The sequence below is a fragment of the Mustela nivalis genome, assembly GCF_964662115.1.
Source record: "Mustela nivalis genome assembly, chromosome: 9".
In the NCBI taxonomy this organism is placed as follows: domain Eukaryota; kingdom Metazoa; phylum Chordata; class Mammalia; order Carnivora; family Mustelidae; genus Mustela; species Mustela nivalis.
Window position 1 is genome coordinate 60,278,087 of NC_139028.1, and position 15,317 is coordinate 60,293,403.

Consider the following 15,317-nt stretch of genomic DNA (forward strand, 5'->3'; position numbering starts at 1 on the left):
CCCCCATGTTGCATCTCCACTTCCATATGATCAGGGAGATCATATGATAGTTGTCTTTCTCCAATTGACTTATTTTGCTAAGCATGATACCCTCTAGTTCCATCCACATCGTCGCAAATGGCAAGATTTCATTTCTTTTTATAGCTGCATAGTATTCCACTGTGTATATATACCACATCTTCTTTATCCATTCATCTGTTGATGGACATCTAGGTTCTTTCCATAGTTTGGCTATTGTAGACGTTGCTGCTATAAACATTCGGGTGCACGTGCCCCTTCGGATCACTACGTTTGTATCTTTAGGGTAAATACCCAGTAGTACAGTTGCTGGGTCGTAGTGTAGTTCTATTTTCAACATTTTGAGGAAACTCCAAGCTGTTTTCCAGAGTGGCTGCACCAGCCTGCATTCCCACCAACAGTGTAGGAGGGTAAGGAACTAACTTTTGGTTTCATTGATATTTCCCTATAGGTTTTCTTTTCTCTAATTAATGCTATAATCTTTTTTATTTTCTTCCTTTTGTTGTGTTGGGTCAATTTGTTCTTTTTCTAGATTCTTGAGATATAAAGATAGGTTGTTGATCTGATATTTTTCTTATTTTTTTAAAAGATTTTATTTATTTTAGAGAGAGAGAGAGTGGGCATGAGTGGGGGGAAAGGTAGGAGAAGGAGAAGCAGACCCCCCACTGAGCAGAGAGCCTGATGCTGGGCTCAAGCCCAGGACCCCGAGAACATGAACTGAGCCAAAGGCAGATGCTTAACCAACTGAGCCATCTAGGCACCCTGAGATTTTTCTTGTTTTTTAAATACAAGCATTTATATGTGTAAATTTCCCCCTCAGCACCACTTTTGCTGCATCCCTGAGTTTTGGTATTTTGTATTTTCATTTCCATTAATCTCTAAGTATTTTCTAATTTCCCTTGTGATTTTTTTTATCCATTGATTGTTTTAAAGTGTGTGGTTTTATTTTTCACAAATATGTGTATTTTCCAGATTTATGTTATTGACTTCTAGCTTCATGCTCATGTGATGGGAAGATACTTTGTATGAGAACTGACTTTCTTTTTAAAGATTTTATTTATTTATTTGAGAGAGAGAAGGAGAAAGAGAGAGAGCACAAGTGAGGAGGAGAGGGAGAAGCAGATTCCTCGCTAAGCAGGGAGCCCCTATGTGGGGCTTGATCACAGGACCCTGGAATCATGGCCTGAGCGGAAAGCAGACGCTTAACCAGCTGAGCCATCCAGACACCCTGATAGCTGTCTTTTAAAGTTTTTAAAGTGTATTGAGACTTAATCTGTGACCTAATATATGGTCTAGCCTGTAAAATATAAAATGCACTTGAGAATAATGTGTATGTTGTTATTGTTAAGTATTCTGTATATGTCTGTTAGATATAGTTAGTTCCTTCTGTTAAATCATCTGTTTCCTTATTTTTCTTTAATCTGCTTGTTCTATCCATTATTGATAGTGGGTATTAAAGTGTCTAATTATTATTATACATCTGTCTGTTTCTCCCTTCAATTCCTTCAGGTTTTGCTGTACACATTTTTCCGGTCTGTCATTAGGTGCATAAATGTTTATAATTGTTATATTTTCTTGCCATATTGAACCTTTTATTAATATATAGTGTCTTTCTTTGCCTCTTGTTACCTTTTTCGATATAAAGCCTATTTTTTCTGATATCAGTGTAGCCCTCTCTGCTGCTTTGGGTTACTATTTACACAGAATATCTTTTTTCCTTTCTTCGTTTGTAATCTGTCTATATCTTTGGACTTAAAATGAATTTCTTGAAGAAAGCATATAGTTGGTTCATATGTGTTTGTTGTAGAGATTAATCCATTTACATTTAAAATAACTACTGAGAAGGAGGAACTTAGATCATTTTGTTACTTTTGTCATTTCTGTAAATATTTATTATTTTGTTCCTGTCATCTCTGTTATTTCTATGTGCCTTTTTAACTTTTGTGTCCCTTATTTCCTGTAATACTATTTTATGTATGTGTGTTTAGTTGATTTTTTTGGTAGTGAAATGTTTAAATTTTTTTCTTATTTCTTTTTGTATGTGTTTTTTTTTTCTTAATTTTTTATTTTTTATAAACATATATTTTTATCCCCAGGGTGTTCTATACCTCTTTTCTTTGTGGTTACCATGGGAATTACATTTAACATCCTAAAATTATAACATTCTGATTTGAATTTATACCAACTCAATTTCAATAACATACCAAAACTCTGCTCCTTTACAGCTTCATTCTTACCTCTTCTGCTTGTTGATAGCAGAAAATTACATCTTTATATATGGTGTTCTCCAGAACATAAGTTAGTAATTCTTTTAAATGGATTAATCTCTTAAATTACATAGAAAACTATGTGAGGAGTTACAAACCAAAATGGCAGGGATACTATGTGTTAGACTAATTGTTTTGTCTTTAGATGCATTGTTTTAATAATACTAGGTTTTACATTTGCCCATATATTTACTTTTATTGAGATCTTTCTCCGTACAGCTTTGAATTACTGTTTAGTACCCCATCCTTTCACCTTGCAGGACTCCTTTGAGCTTTTCTTGCAAGGTAGGTCTAGTGGCCACAAACTCCCTCAGATTATCTGGGAATGCCTTAATTTACCCCTTCATTTTTCAAGGACAGTTTTGTTTTGTTTTGTGCAATAAGAGTCTGGTTTATTGTTTGTTTGTTTGTTTTCTTTTAACACTTGGAATATGTAGACCTGTTGCTTTCTGACCTCCAGAGTTCCTGATGAGAAATCTGGGGATAACTTCATTGAGGATTCCTTGTCTGTGACAAGGTGCTTTTTCCTTGGTGCTTTCAAGATTCTTTGTCTTTTGAAAGTTTGATGAGTGTCTTTTTTTTTTTTTTAAGATTTTATTTATTTATTTGACAGAGAGAAATCACAAGTAGATGAAGAGGCAGGCAGAGAGAGAGAGAGGGAAGCAGGCTCCCTGCTGAGCAGAGAGCCCGATGCGGGACTTGATCCCAGGACCCTGAGATCATGACCTGAGCCGAAGGCAGCAGCTTAACCCACTGAGCCACCCAGGCGCCCTGATGAGTGTCTTTTGAAATGAGTCTCTTTGAGTTTGTCTTTCTTGGAGTTCTTTAAATATTATAAAAACTAGTCCTTTGTTGGAACTGTGGTTTGTAAATATTTTGTCCCAGTGTATGGCTAGTGTGTAGGATCTATAGGATCCTCTTAACAGTGTCTTCCAGAGAGCAAAAGTTTTTTAATTTTGATGAGGCCTAGCATATCAGTTTTCCCTTTTATGGGTCATGTTTTTAGTTCCAGTCTAAGAGCTCTTTGTCTAACCCTCAGAGCTCAAAGATTTTCTTTTATAGTTTTTTTTTCATTGAAAGTGAGTTTTATATATTTTATATAGTTTTATACATTTAAGCTTGTAATCTCTCTTGAATTAATTTTTATATAAAGTATATGGTATATATCAAGGTTTTTTGTTTTGGGGTTTTTGTTTTTTTTTTTGCCTATGCCTGTCCAGTTTCTCTTCTACCATTTGTTGGAGAAACTGTCCTTATTCCATTGAATTCCTTCTTCTTCACCTTTGTAAAAAAAATCATTTGGGCGTATTTGTGTGGGTTTGTTTCTGGGTTTCAAATTATGTTCTATTGGTCTGTGTGCTTATCCCTTCTCTAAAACTACACTGTCTTGATTACTGTAGCTATATATAAGCCTTAAAATTGGGTACACTCCATCTCATTTCATTATTCTTTGTTTTATTTTGGGGTTCTGTCTTTCCATATAATTTTATTTTATTTTATTTTTAAAGATTTCATTTGTTTATTTGAGAGAGAGAGAGAGAGAGACAGAGCGAGTGAAAGAGAGCCAGATACGGAACTTGATTCCCAGGACCCTGGGGTCATGACCTGAGCCAAAGGCAGGCACTTAACTGAGCCACCCAGGTGCCCCTCCGTATAATTTTAGGATCAGTTGACCTAGTTATACAAAACAGCTTGGGATTGTGATAGGAATTGCATTAAGCCTGCAGATCAATTTGAGAAATAACATCTTTACAGCATTGAGTCTTCTAGTCTATGAACACATGTCTGTTTTTTTAAATATTCTTTCATTACTTTCATCAGCACTTTGTCGTTTTCAGCATATGGATCCTATACTTCTCTTGTTGAGTTTATACCACAGTATTTTATTTCTTTGTGAATTGTTAATGATATTGTGTTTTCGACATTTTAGTTTGCATGTATTCATTATTAATATATGTAAATGTGATTGATTTTTATGTATTGGTTTTAAAAGTTTAAAAAGTAGCGTTTTATTACTATTTCCTTCTTCTGTTTTTTTTTATTTATCTGTAGGTGATTTGTAGAATTGTCTTAGAGACCATTCTAACATACTGGATAACTAATTGTGCACACTCATGCAAAGGCAGTATTGTTATTTATAGTTTATACATTGAGCCTAAAAATTTACCAGGTTAGTATATGGCAAAGGTGAGATTCAAACCCAAGCTTATACAGAGCTATTTACTATCTCAGGTTAAAAAAAATTTTTTTTTTGCTTCTTGCTCAGCAGGGATCCTGCTTCCCACGCTGCTCTGCCTGCCTCTCTGCCTACTTGTGATCTCTCTCTCTCTGTCAAATAAATAAATCTTTATAAAAAATGTTTAAAGCATTTACATGATATATTTTGTAAGAAATTTGATTCCTAAAAGTGATATTTATTCATTTATTTATTTATTTATTTTTAAAGAAGATTTATTTATTTATTTATTTGGGAGACAGAGAGCACAGGTAGGCAGAGAGGCAGGCAGAGAGAGAGGGGGAAGCAGGCCCCCCACTGAGCAGAGAGCCCGATGCGGGGCTCGATCCCAGGACCCTGAGATCATGACCTGAGTTGAAGGCAGAGGCTTAAACCGCTGAGCCACCCAGGCGCCCCGCTAAAAGTGATATTTAGACTAGACTTGCTAGGTATCTCAATACTTATTTTTCTTTTCTCTGTAAAGAATGTACAAGTATCTGCTAACATTTTGTGCATTGGGAAATGTTTGATTTCATTGCCTTTACTCAGTGCTTATAAATATTTTTTTGTATGTGAAATTTAAGTTTTCACCAGATTGGTATCCATTTATTCATTCTTTCATTTATCATTTATGAAGGTAGATATTATGCTACGTACTAGATATACAGAGATGAGTTATACATTACTCTCTACTTTTAATTTGACTCTAGCCAAGTAAAGAAGACTATCAGGAAAGTAGATAAATACAGTAGAGGATGGTAAGTGCTCTGATGAAGGTATAGCTGCTACACAGTAGTGTGCTGGAGTTGGCTTATGACTGCACACAGAAGTCAGTTATTAAATAGAAACTTTGCAAATCCATTTTACTAGTGGTAGCTTAAAATTGGCTATGGTAGGAGTATTTACACCATGGAAATCGGCAAATGCTACAAATAGCGCTTTCTCTTTTTTTTCCTCCTTTCTTTCTTCTCTCCCATCAGGATATCCAGTTTACTGACATACCATTTTGGTACAGGAGCAGAGGTATTAAGTCCAGTCCTTTACCTCATTGCAACACAAACCCATTCTGCATTATCATAAGTTGTCACAGGACCAGCTGCTTCTAGTGATTTAAGCAGCAGCCTCCCACAAACATGGTGGCTGTTACCTTTTTAGATGAGGAAAGCGAGATTAAGTCTAAATTCTCTGTGGGTTCTGTTTTTATTCCAGAGATTATAAAGCAGCTAACATCAAAATCAACTTGTACCTTGTCAATGAACCTTGGCTCTACTCACTGGCCTGGTGCTCCAAGATTCACTCAGTGACCACAGACAACATTCACATCCTGAGTCAGCTAGATCAGCCTTACTTCCTCATGGTGAGCTGGCTATCCAGGTTGTTCTTTCAAGCCTTGTACAGTAGGAGTCTAAGTCCCTTATCCTACCCCTATATTGTCCACTGTGCAGGCCTCTTGGGAGCCACTTAATAGCAGAGACCTCTATGATGGTGGAGATGAGACACTCTCCCTTCTCTCACCCACATCCTTCTGTGGTTTGCAGAAAGAAATTAGTATTGTTATAATATTGTCGTTTATTGAATCTTCACAATGTGTTTTTCATGCATTATGTAATTGGACCCTCTGAATTACTCATTTTTATTATTCCTATGAAGAAACTGAATTTTGATGACGTTAACATTCTGGACATAGTCACATGATGCAAGGTTCAGAATGAGATTTGATTCCAGAGTTTTGTTACAGAAGTCCTGCCTTTCTAGAGGCATGACAACAATGACAGTGGAATGGACTATGGGGAGAAAACCAAGTATATCTGACTCCAAAGTGAAAACTTTGTGTCCTGAACAAAATGCTTTTGAAAAGGAAAGCCAGTCTCAGGGTCATGAGATTGGAGCCCCATGTCAGGCTCCCAGCTCAGCATGGAGTCTGGGTGAGATTCTCTCTGTCCCTCTGCCCCTCCCTCTGCTTGCATCCTTTCTCTCAAAATAAGTAAATAAAATTAAAAAAAAAAAAATGAAAAGAAAAAAGCTAGTATCCAGCCTACCTTCCTTGAGTGCTCCTCCTAGCCCTGATGCTTATTGCCAGAAATGTAAGGACGTGGGTCATAATCACAGCTAAAATCTTATTATTTACTATCTGTGGAATCACCCCCTGGATAACCAGTTAACTGCTACAGAGTTCTTTTTTTGTTTTTATTTTATTTTGTATGTTTGTTTTTCAAGATGTTTATTTACTTATTTGACACAGAAAAAGAGAGAGAGAGAGAGAACACAAGCAGGGGAAATGGGATAGGGAGAAGCAGACTCCCTGATGAGCAGGGAACCCAACACAGGGCTCCATCCCAGGAATCCAGAGCCAAAGGTAAATGCTTAACCAACGTAGCCACCCAGGCGCCCCTACTACAGAGCTCTTATCTGTGTAGAGTATCTTGACTGGGCCAGACACAACAGTATACAACAGAAAACTTTTTTTCATTGACTGTTTAAACTTCTCTCTGAGCTAGACTTTCCCTGCTCCTGAATGAAATCTTAACTCAGGTCCCGTAAGTTTTCTAGTCATTTTTAGATAACTTCAAGATTTCACTTCCAGTCACCAAAAAGTCTCACTTCAGAGTGGATGTGTCTAGTTGAAAATACACCCAAACTCCAAGCTGTTTTAAAAGGTAAATCTTTAGGCAAAGAAGCCCAAATGAGAAGCATAAATATTTCAGGCTATCTTCTCCATACCTCTGGCCTCACTAGCCCTTGTTTCGGGTCAGGACCAGGAGAAAGGGAATCAGGGTCAGGGCACAATCTCATAGAGCCAAGCCCTGTGGTGGCAGTGTAATAAAATTACTGACACCTTTTTTCTCTCTGGCTTGGGCAACTTTGTGGAGACGACCCTGAAGAAAACCTTCAACGGCAGGTCCCTTGGCTAAGTGAAGCCTTTCTACTTGTCTGTGTTCATACAATTTTCCTTCCTATGTGTACTATATATTTTTCTAAGATTTTGTTTTTAAAAATTGATTACAAAGTAAGCCTGTTCATTATATGAAATTCAGTCATTATAAAAATACATAAACCGGAAAACAACACACCCCTCCATAATCCTATCCCCCTAAGTCAGTAATGTCTCACAGTTGTGCCTGTGGATATATTAAATGAAGCTTTATTAAATAAAGCTTTTTATTTTAATACTTGAATTAATACTGTTTGAAATAATTCATGTGATTCAAAATTTTAAAAGTGTAGAAGGATATAAAGTTAAATATTTTCTTCTATACCTGGCTGTGGCTTTTCTATAGGACCTAGGGTCACCTTGTTCAGGAAGGTGAGACCAGTAAATATCCTCACGGCTTTCTCATGCAGCTCACTTTTTGGAGTTTGAATATGCAGATTTAAATCTTGGCTCTACCCCTTACTGTGTGAACTTGGAAATGTTAGTTAGCTTGTCCATGCCTCTGTTTATTATTAAATTATGCATAATGATAGTACAACAGAAGTACTTGTATCTCTCACAGTTTAATCTGATCATTGGTCTGTTAATTGAAAAAGTTAAAGTGGGGAATCATAGATAGATATGTGTGTGTGTGTGTTTACAATCTGTCGGTTTTTAGTACTTAACCCATCTGAAATGTAGAGCCTTAAAATAACAAATATTTCTTTGTCATATTCTTTGTGATGGCTACATGGTCCTGTGGTCAGAGCCAGCTTAGTGTAGGGTGGGTACAACCGTATGTCTAGGTTCTTACCTGGATTGCGTGGGGTCTATGTGATCACTCACCGTCAAGGAGGCTGGCTTGAGCACGTTCACTTGGTGGCAATGGGTTCCCAGCGAGGAAGAGAGGTAAAGCCCCAATGCAGTATAGTTTTCAAGGTTTCCCAGGTGTGGTTTTTGTAATGTTCCATTGGTCAAAGAAAATTACAAGGCCAAGTCCGGATTCAAGGTAGGGTAGGAGAGAAAAAGACTTCATGCATTGATGGGGAGGAATAGCAAAGTCACACCTGTATACAGGCCTGCATTTTGGGAGGCATACTGTCATTTTTATAAATAATCTATCACATAAATACCTCACACATTTTATTTTAAAATATTCATTTACCTTATAACATAAAGTCAGGGTCTTTGAGGGTACTTAAGCTGGTGGAATTCTATAGTCATTTGTTTATTTCAACACCCAAATGAACCAGCTATGATTTCTAAGTTTTATTTCTTTCAAGCAGAACAAGAACATAAAGTCATTGAAAGAAACAATCTGAATGAGGGATTCACTGAGATTTTCATAATCCTCTTATCCCCAGTCTCTTACGTGTCTCACTCACAGTTCATTCAGTTGTAGTTTATTTTTAAATCTCTTATCTTTGCTGGGTTTTCCAAAGCATTGGCTTAGTTTTCTGGAAAATGATGTACCTCTTTTTTCACTTAGATTTACAGATTTGAGTAACATTTAATTACACTGTACAGTTGTAACAAGTAGACTGTTCTAAGCCATTTCAGGGAGCAAGAACGATTGATTCTTAGTAAATGGACAGCTCACCTGCTGGGAATCCTGGAGCAGCTCGGGCTATCAGTCACTCTTTCCCAGAGGGAAGGGATTAAGAGCCTGGGTTTAGGGGCACCTGGGTGGCTCACTCAGTTAAGAATCTGCCTTTTACTCAGGTCATGATCTCAGGGTCCTGGGATTGAGTCCCACATTGGGCTCCCTGCCCAGTGGGGAGTCTGCTTCTCTCAGCCTCTTCACTCTCTCTCTTCAAGTAAATGAATTAATTTTTAAAAAGAGCCTGAGTTTAATGGATGTTGGCTAAGAACTTCTACTGTACCTGCTTAGTGGGGCTGTTGTGAGGATGGGATGTAAAAACACTCTTTAAGGCTTAGAATGCTTCCTAGCTCTTGTGGATGCTCATTAATTGTTGTCGTTGTTGTTAATTGTTAATTGACCCATTAGTGTTATTATTACTATTAATGTTATTATTCAGCTCATGGAAAGACCTTGGGATAAGCTGAGGAAAGGCTCAAGAAAAAGCAAAAAGTGCCAGGCCCAGGGGCATCAGATAACAGTGGAGGGGAAAGGGAGGATCAAATCAGTTAATTATAAAACTCATACAAGAGGACCCAGGAGATGAAGTTCTGGGAGATTCAGGCAAAGGAACATGGAGAAGGGCCATGTTAGCTAAGGGGGAGTTATAATTTCAGCATACTTATTTGAAGCATGATGTTTTAGAACAAAAATTCTAGATGCTGGTTCACAGACTAGTTGCTTCAGCATCACCTGGGAAGCGTGTTCAAAATGCAGAAATTCTAATTCATAACATATGTAGTGGACCTGTGACCCTGTATTACTAAAAGCTGCCCAGGTAGATATGGATGTGCAGACAGGTTGGGGAAGCCGTACTATGAAAGCATAGAGTAGTGGAACTCAAGAAACTTGGGCTGTAGTCCTGGGTCCAGAATAGACTTGCTATGTGGCTCTGGGACTCCTCTGTATTTGAGTGTTAAGGGAGATGAAGGATATGAATTGTTTGTCCCTTCTAGAGTTCCCTGCACTTATAAAGGGTGATTGTTAGGTTATGAGTAGGTACTCTCTGTTCGAGACCAGCACATCAGAATTCTTCCACCTGCTCTGCCCTCCCCCCAGCCCTGGCAGCAGATCAAGGGACTTGACCTTTTTGATCTAAAATCCCTTCCAATTGTTGTTTTTTTAAAACTGTTTTGTTTTCTATTTTGCAGACACCAGGTTACTATATGTTTATGTGGCTTCTCTTGGATAGTGTTTCTGCGGTTCTCATTGTTACCGTATTTTATTTTCATTGGTAAGCCTATATTTGCAATTTTAAATGAAATTTTCCCAAGATAAAAGTGTAATTGGTTCTTATGGAAAGTTCAGAAAAAACACTTAGATTCTTCCTGTAATCCCACGGGGCAAGCTCTCAGGAAGACAGAGTTTATAATTTGAATCTCTCATAACTTCTTGTGCTGTCTGTACCCCCTCACAACCTTCGTACCTCAACACAGGACAATATTCTAAGGATAAGGACTCTCCGTAAGGCCTGGTCAAATGCTATTACTACAGATTCATTGTAGACCAGTTGGAAAAGGCCAAAGGTTAGAGGTTGTGCAGAACAAGTGCCTTATCTTCTCACCTTTTGTGAAACAAAACAAGTTCACAAACTGGGAAGCCTGGGTTTTAGTCCTGGCTTTGTCCCTTAGTTGCTGGGTGGCCCTGGAAAATCACTGTCTCTTTCTGGGCTATAGTCTTATTATCTGTCCAAGAAGATGACATTTGAGAATCCTGCAAGGCAAATGTTACAGGATTGCAAGATTCAGGGTGGGAAAGGGAACATCCAGGGAGAAGAATTTTAGCTAGAGGAGACGATTGTTTTTCAGACCTCCTCACATGCATCATTTCATCATTCGTGGGTTATCCTTTAAAGAGGAAAGTATAAACCCTGTACTTGGATGAGAATTTGACCAGATTATGTTTCTTTTCTGACCACTGCCTTGGATTATTATCTTTTTTGGAAGAGGTCTCTGAGACTCATGAATAGTCTCTTTCCTTCCAGGTGGAGAGAGCACAAAAAAGAAATGGCCGATAATGCCAGCATTCACACAGGTAAAGTCAGGTCTGCCCTACTCCTGTCTCTTCATCCCTACCCACGGCTTCCAGGATATGGAGCCTGCTTTTGATTTCTCTGAGAAGAGCTGAGAGAGTCTGGGGAAAGTGGGAGGTGGGGACCAGTGGGAAGCTGGGAATTATAGGTTGGAGGACTTGACATCAGGCTTCACTTTGGACTTTATCCTTTGGCAGTAAGATCCCTTGGAAGATTTTTGAGCATAGGTATTTGTCCACTTGTAAATATCTTAATTCATCACACAGTTGGTTTTGGAGTACCTGCTTTGTGCTAGGCACTCTAAGAAGGGCTAAAGATTACACAAAAGCTGTCATGGAGGGTGGCCCAAAGAGAGTGGGGCTGGCCCCCAACGAGCAATGAGGAAGCAGGCAAAAGTAGATAGCTGACACCATTGGGGCAGGCACCAAGGTCTAGCTACCAAAGTAACTGTCATGCCCATTAGAGCTTTATGGGCTTCACCTGTAGGTGATGTATGTTGGAGAGTGGAGGGAGAAAACTGCAGAGATCCTAAAATGCTAGACTAGAGTCTATGCTCTGCACAGAAGCAATCAAGGGATAGCAAATGAGCTTCAAACAAGAGAGCAATATGCTTAGATTTTTGTGTGAAGGGATGGAATAACAGAATACCTATTATTTAGCAGAGTAACTCAGGAGCTAAGGAAGTAAGATAGGCCCAGCAAGGGGAAGGAAAGCTAGATTTTGTTTTTCAGGAGGTTGCAGGGATAATCACACAGTCAGTGAGTGGTTGGGAAGTTAGTGCTTTGTCAGAGGAAAATGAATTAGGAGAGAAAGGACTGGGCTATATATGATAGATTTCTTCCACAGCTCCTGGAGGCTTAGGTAAAGTTGGTACAGTCACAGAATCATGAATTAATTTAATTTCTTGTGAGTAGTAGTAAAGATCCTGAAATGCCATACACCAGCTGGCAGAGGATTGAACTGATGAAATACTTATAGTTGCAGGAATGGATCCATAGGGACCGTGAAAAAATAAGTTCAGAAATGTGAATAAATTAAATGGAGAGCAATAGTCTTGCATATTGTGAAGCTGAAGTTTCAGATTAAGGTCATCCAAATCTCTTAGGAGCCAAAAGATCTCAAGTAACTCTGAGTTATATGGATTTTTAAGATCACTCTACTGACTGTTAAGAAGTCTGAAGGCTTTAGCCTAGCTATCTTATGATTTTCAGTAGTTGTTTTAGTAAAGCAGGGCTTCTCTGAGTATAAGAAATTGTATGGCTTAAACAACAGAAATTTATATTCTTATTTCTCTAGGCTAGATGTCCAAGATCAGTGTGTCAGCATGTTTGGTTTTTCTGAGGCCTCTCTTGGCTTGCACGTGGCCATCTTCTTGATGTTTCCTCATATAGCTTTTCCTCCGTGCACTCACACACCAAGTGCCTCTCACTGTGTTCAGATTTTCTTTTCTCCAGTCAGATTGTTTTAGGCTTCATTTCAAGCACTTCTTCAAAGGCCTTATTTCCAACCATAGTCAGATTTTAAAGTATTGGGGACTGAGGCTTCAACATGTGAACTTGTGTGGGGCCCAAAATTCAGACTGTAACAGTAATAGAGCCAAGAAATAGAAACAAACAAATAAACAAAACATAGAAATGGTGACGAAAGTATAGGTGGGAGAAGAAAGTTCTGGAGGAACAAGGAAGACTGAAGCTAAAACCACATCCCATGTCCCTTGAGGCTGAAGAGAATAGAGCCTCAGTCACTAAGAAAACACAGTGTTCCATCTTGCACCATGACAGCCTCTAGGATGGACACGTACTGCTGCAGCTGCTGCCACCATGAGGCATTTGTCGGCTTTCTAGCTGTAGGGTGTATTTCTCAGCACACTAATGAAGTCAGTCCTTTGACTTCTGCCTTATATAGTTTCTTAGGACGTCTTGAGCAACAAAAGTCTCCCATTTTATCTTTGTTCTTCTGCTTGTAATATGTCATTTTTCTCTATCTGCTTTTAAGATTGCGCCTGTTATTACTGATTTTCAATAGTTTGATTATGGTTTACCTTGGTGTGTGTGTGTGTGTGTGTGTGTGTGTGTGTGTGTGTATCTATCCTGCTTGGGGTTTGCTGAACTCTTAGTATAATTTTCATCAGACTGGATCAATTTTCAGTCTTTATTTTTTCATGCTCCTATCTTCTTCTGGGATTCCAATTACATAGACGCTAGAAAGTTTGATATTATCCCATAGGTTGCTGAGGCTCTGTTCATTGTTGTTTTTAACCTATTTAATTTCTATGCTTTATCTTGAGTAGATTCTATTTCTGTAGGTATTACTTTCTTACTGCTGTGTAACAAATTATTGTAAACCTCACAGCTTAAAATAATACAGATTTATCATCTCACAGTTTCTTTGGGCCATGATTTCAGGTACGGATTAGCCAGGTCCTCTACTTAAGAGTCTCACCAGGGTGGGGTGCCTGGGTAGCTCAGTCTGTGGAGTGTCAGACCCTCGGTTTCAGCTTGGGTTGTGATCTCGGAATTGTGGGATCAAACCCCACGTTGGGATTCTCTCACTTGCCCTCCCTTGTAACACTCTCTCTCTCTTAAACATATTCTCCCAAATAAATAAAATCTTAAAAAAAAAAAAAAAAGGAGTTTCACCGATCTCATCTGAGACTTTGTCTTCCTCTAAGATCACTAGGTGTTAGAAGAATTTAGTTCCTTACAATTGTAGGGCTGAAGTTTTTTTCTGTTTTCTTGATCACTATTGGTGGGGTTTTTCTCTGAGCTCCTAGAGTCTACCTTCAGGTACCAGCCATATGTTACAAGAAGACAGTCTACTTCTTCAAAACCAGCAGGATATCTTATAGCAGATAGATTCAAGAAGAAAAGATGAAAAGAAGCTAAATAACAGGCAAAACAAACAGAAAACAAGTTGAAGCATGATAGTCATAAATCCAGCCATTTTGTTAATCAAATATAAATGGACCAAATGCTCAAAAGTAGAGGTTGTTGGACTGGATAGAAAAAAGCTGGACCCAAACATACATTGTCTACAAAAGAAATACTTAAAGACAACAAAAGGTTAAAAGTGAAAGGATGGAAAAATGATATGCTATGCAAACAATAAGCATAAGAAATAATATTTCAGCAAATAGACTTCAAAACATGGAGCATTACTGGAAACAAAGATTTCATGATGATGAAAAGGTCAGTATATCAAGAATATATTATAGTTAGAACTCTTGAAACTTAACACAAGGGTGAAACAAAAACTGAGGGAGGTCAAACTTAGGCATGTTAACATTCCTCTCTCAGTACCTGCAAGAACAACAAAGCACAAAAAATAAAATCAGAAAGGATATAGAAATCTGAACAACACCTGACGCCACTTTGACCTAATTGACATAAAACATTACATACAACAACTGCAGAATATATAATATTTTCAAATGTACATGCATATTTGCCAAAATAGACTACCGGACAAACCAAAAAACTAGTCTCAAATTAAATAGAAATGAACATTAGTAAAATATTTATATGTCTCTAAATGCTGAAATTAATTTATTTCTAAACATCCCATCCCATCCCATATCCTGATCAAGGGATAAGTGACAAGAAAAATAAGAAAATATTTTACCCTAAAGGATAATGCATCTACAACAATGAAATTTGTGGGATAAAGCTAAAGCAGGACATGGGAATTTATAACTTTAAATTTAGAAGGAAGAAAGGTTTAATACTGATGAAGTTTCTATCTCCAGAATCTAGTAAAAGACTAAATTTCCCCCCCAAGTAAATGGAAGGAAATAATAAAGATAGCAGGAATTAATAAAATAAGGACACTCAAAAAATAGAGAACCCAGATTTAGACCCTCATTTTCTCTATTTTTTGAGTGTCCTTATTTTATTAATTCCTGCTATCTTTATTATTTCCTTCCATTTACTTGGGGGGGAAATTTAGTCTTTTACTAGATTCTGGAGATAGAAACTTCATCAGTATTAAACCTTTCTTCCTTCTAAATTTAAAGTTATAAATTCCCATGTCCTGCTTTAGCTTTATCCCACAAATTTCATTGTTGTAGATGCATTATCCTTTAGGGTAAAATATTTTCTTATTTTTCTTGTCACTTATCCCTTGATCAGGATATGGGATGGGATGGGATGTTTAGAAATAAATTAATTTCAGCATTTAGAGACATATAAATATTTTACTAATGTTCATTTCTATTTAATTTGAGACTAGTTTTTTGG

The 15,317-nt window shown here is 37.7% G+C and overlaps 1 protein-coding gene across 11 annotated transcripts in view; it reads left to right on the top strand.

The window, feature by feature from the left end:
- Nucleotides 1-15,317, top strand: part of GDPD4 (glycerophosphodiester phosphodiesterase domain containing 4) — a 176,421-nt gene that overhangs the window by 111,579 nt on the left and 49,525 nt on the right. For 9 of the 11 annotated variants that reach the window (XM_082749541.1, XM_082749538.1, XM_082749539.1 and 6 more), the window contains 3 exons: nt 5,710-5,857; nt 10,202-10,284; nt 11,035-11,084. In XM_082749541.1, coding sequence (XP_082605667.1) covers nt 5,710-5,857; nt 10,202-10,284; nt 11,035-11,084 — 281 coding nt within the window. The remainder of the gene's footprint in view (nt 1-5,709; nt 5,858-10,201; nt 10,285-11,034; nt 11,085-15,317) is intronic. The other 2 variants (XM_082749535.1, XM_082749534.1) reach the window with 1 other exon arrangement.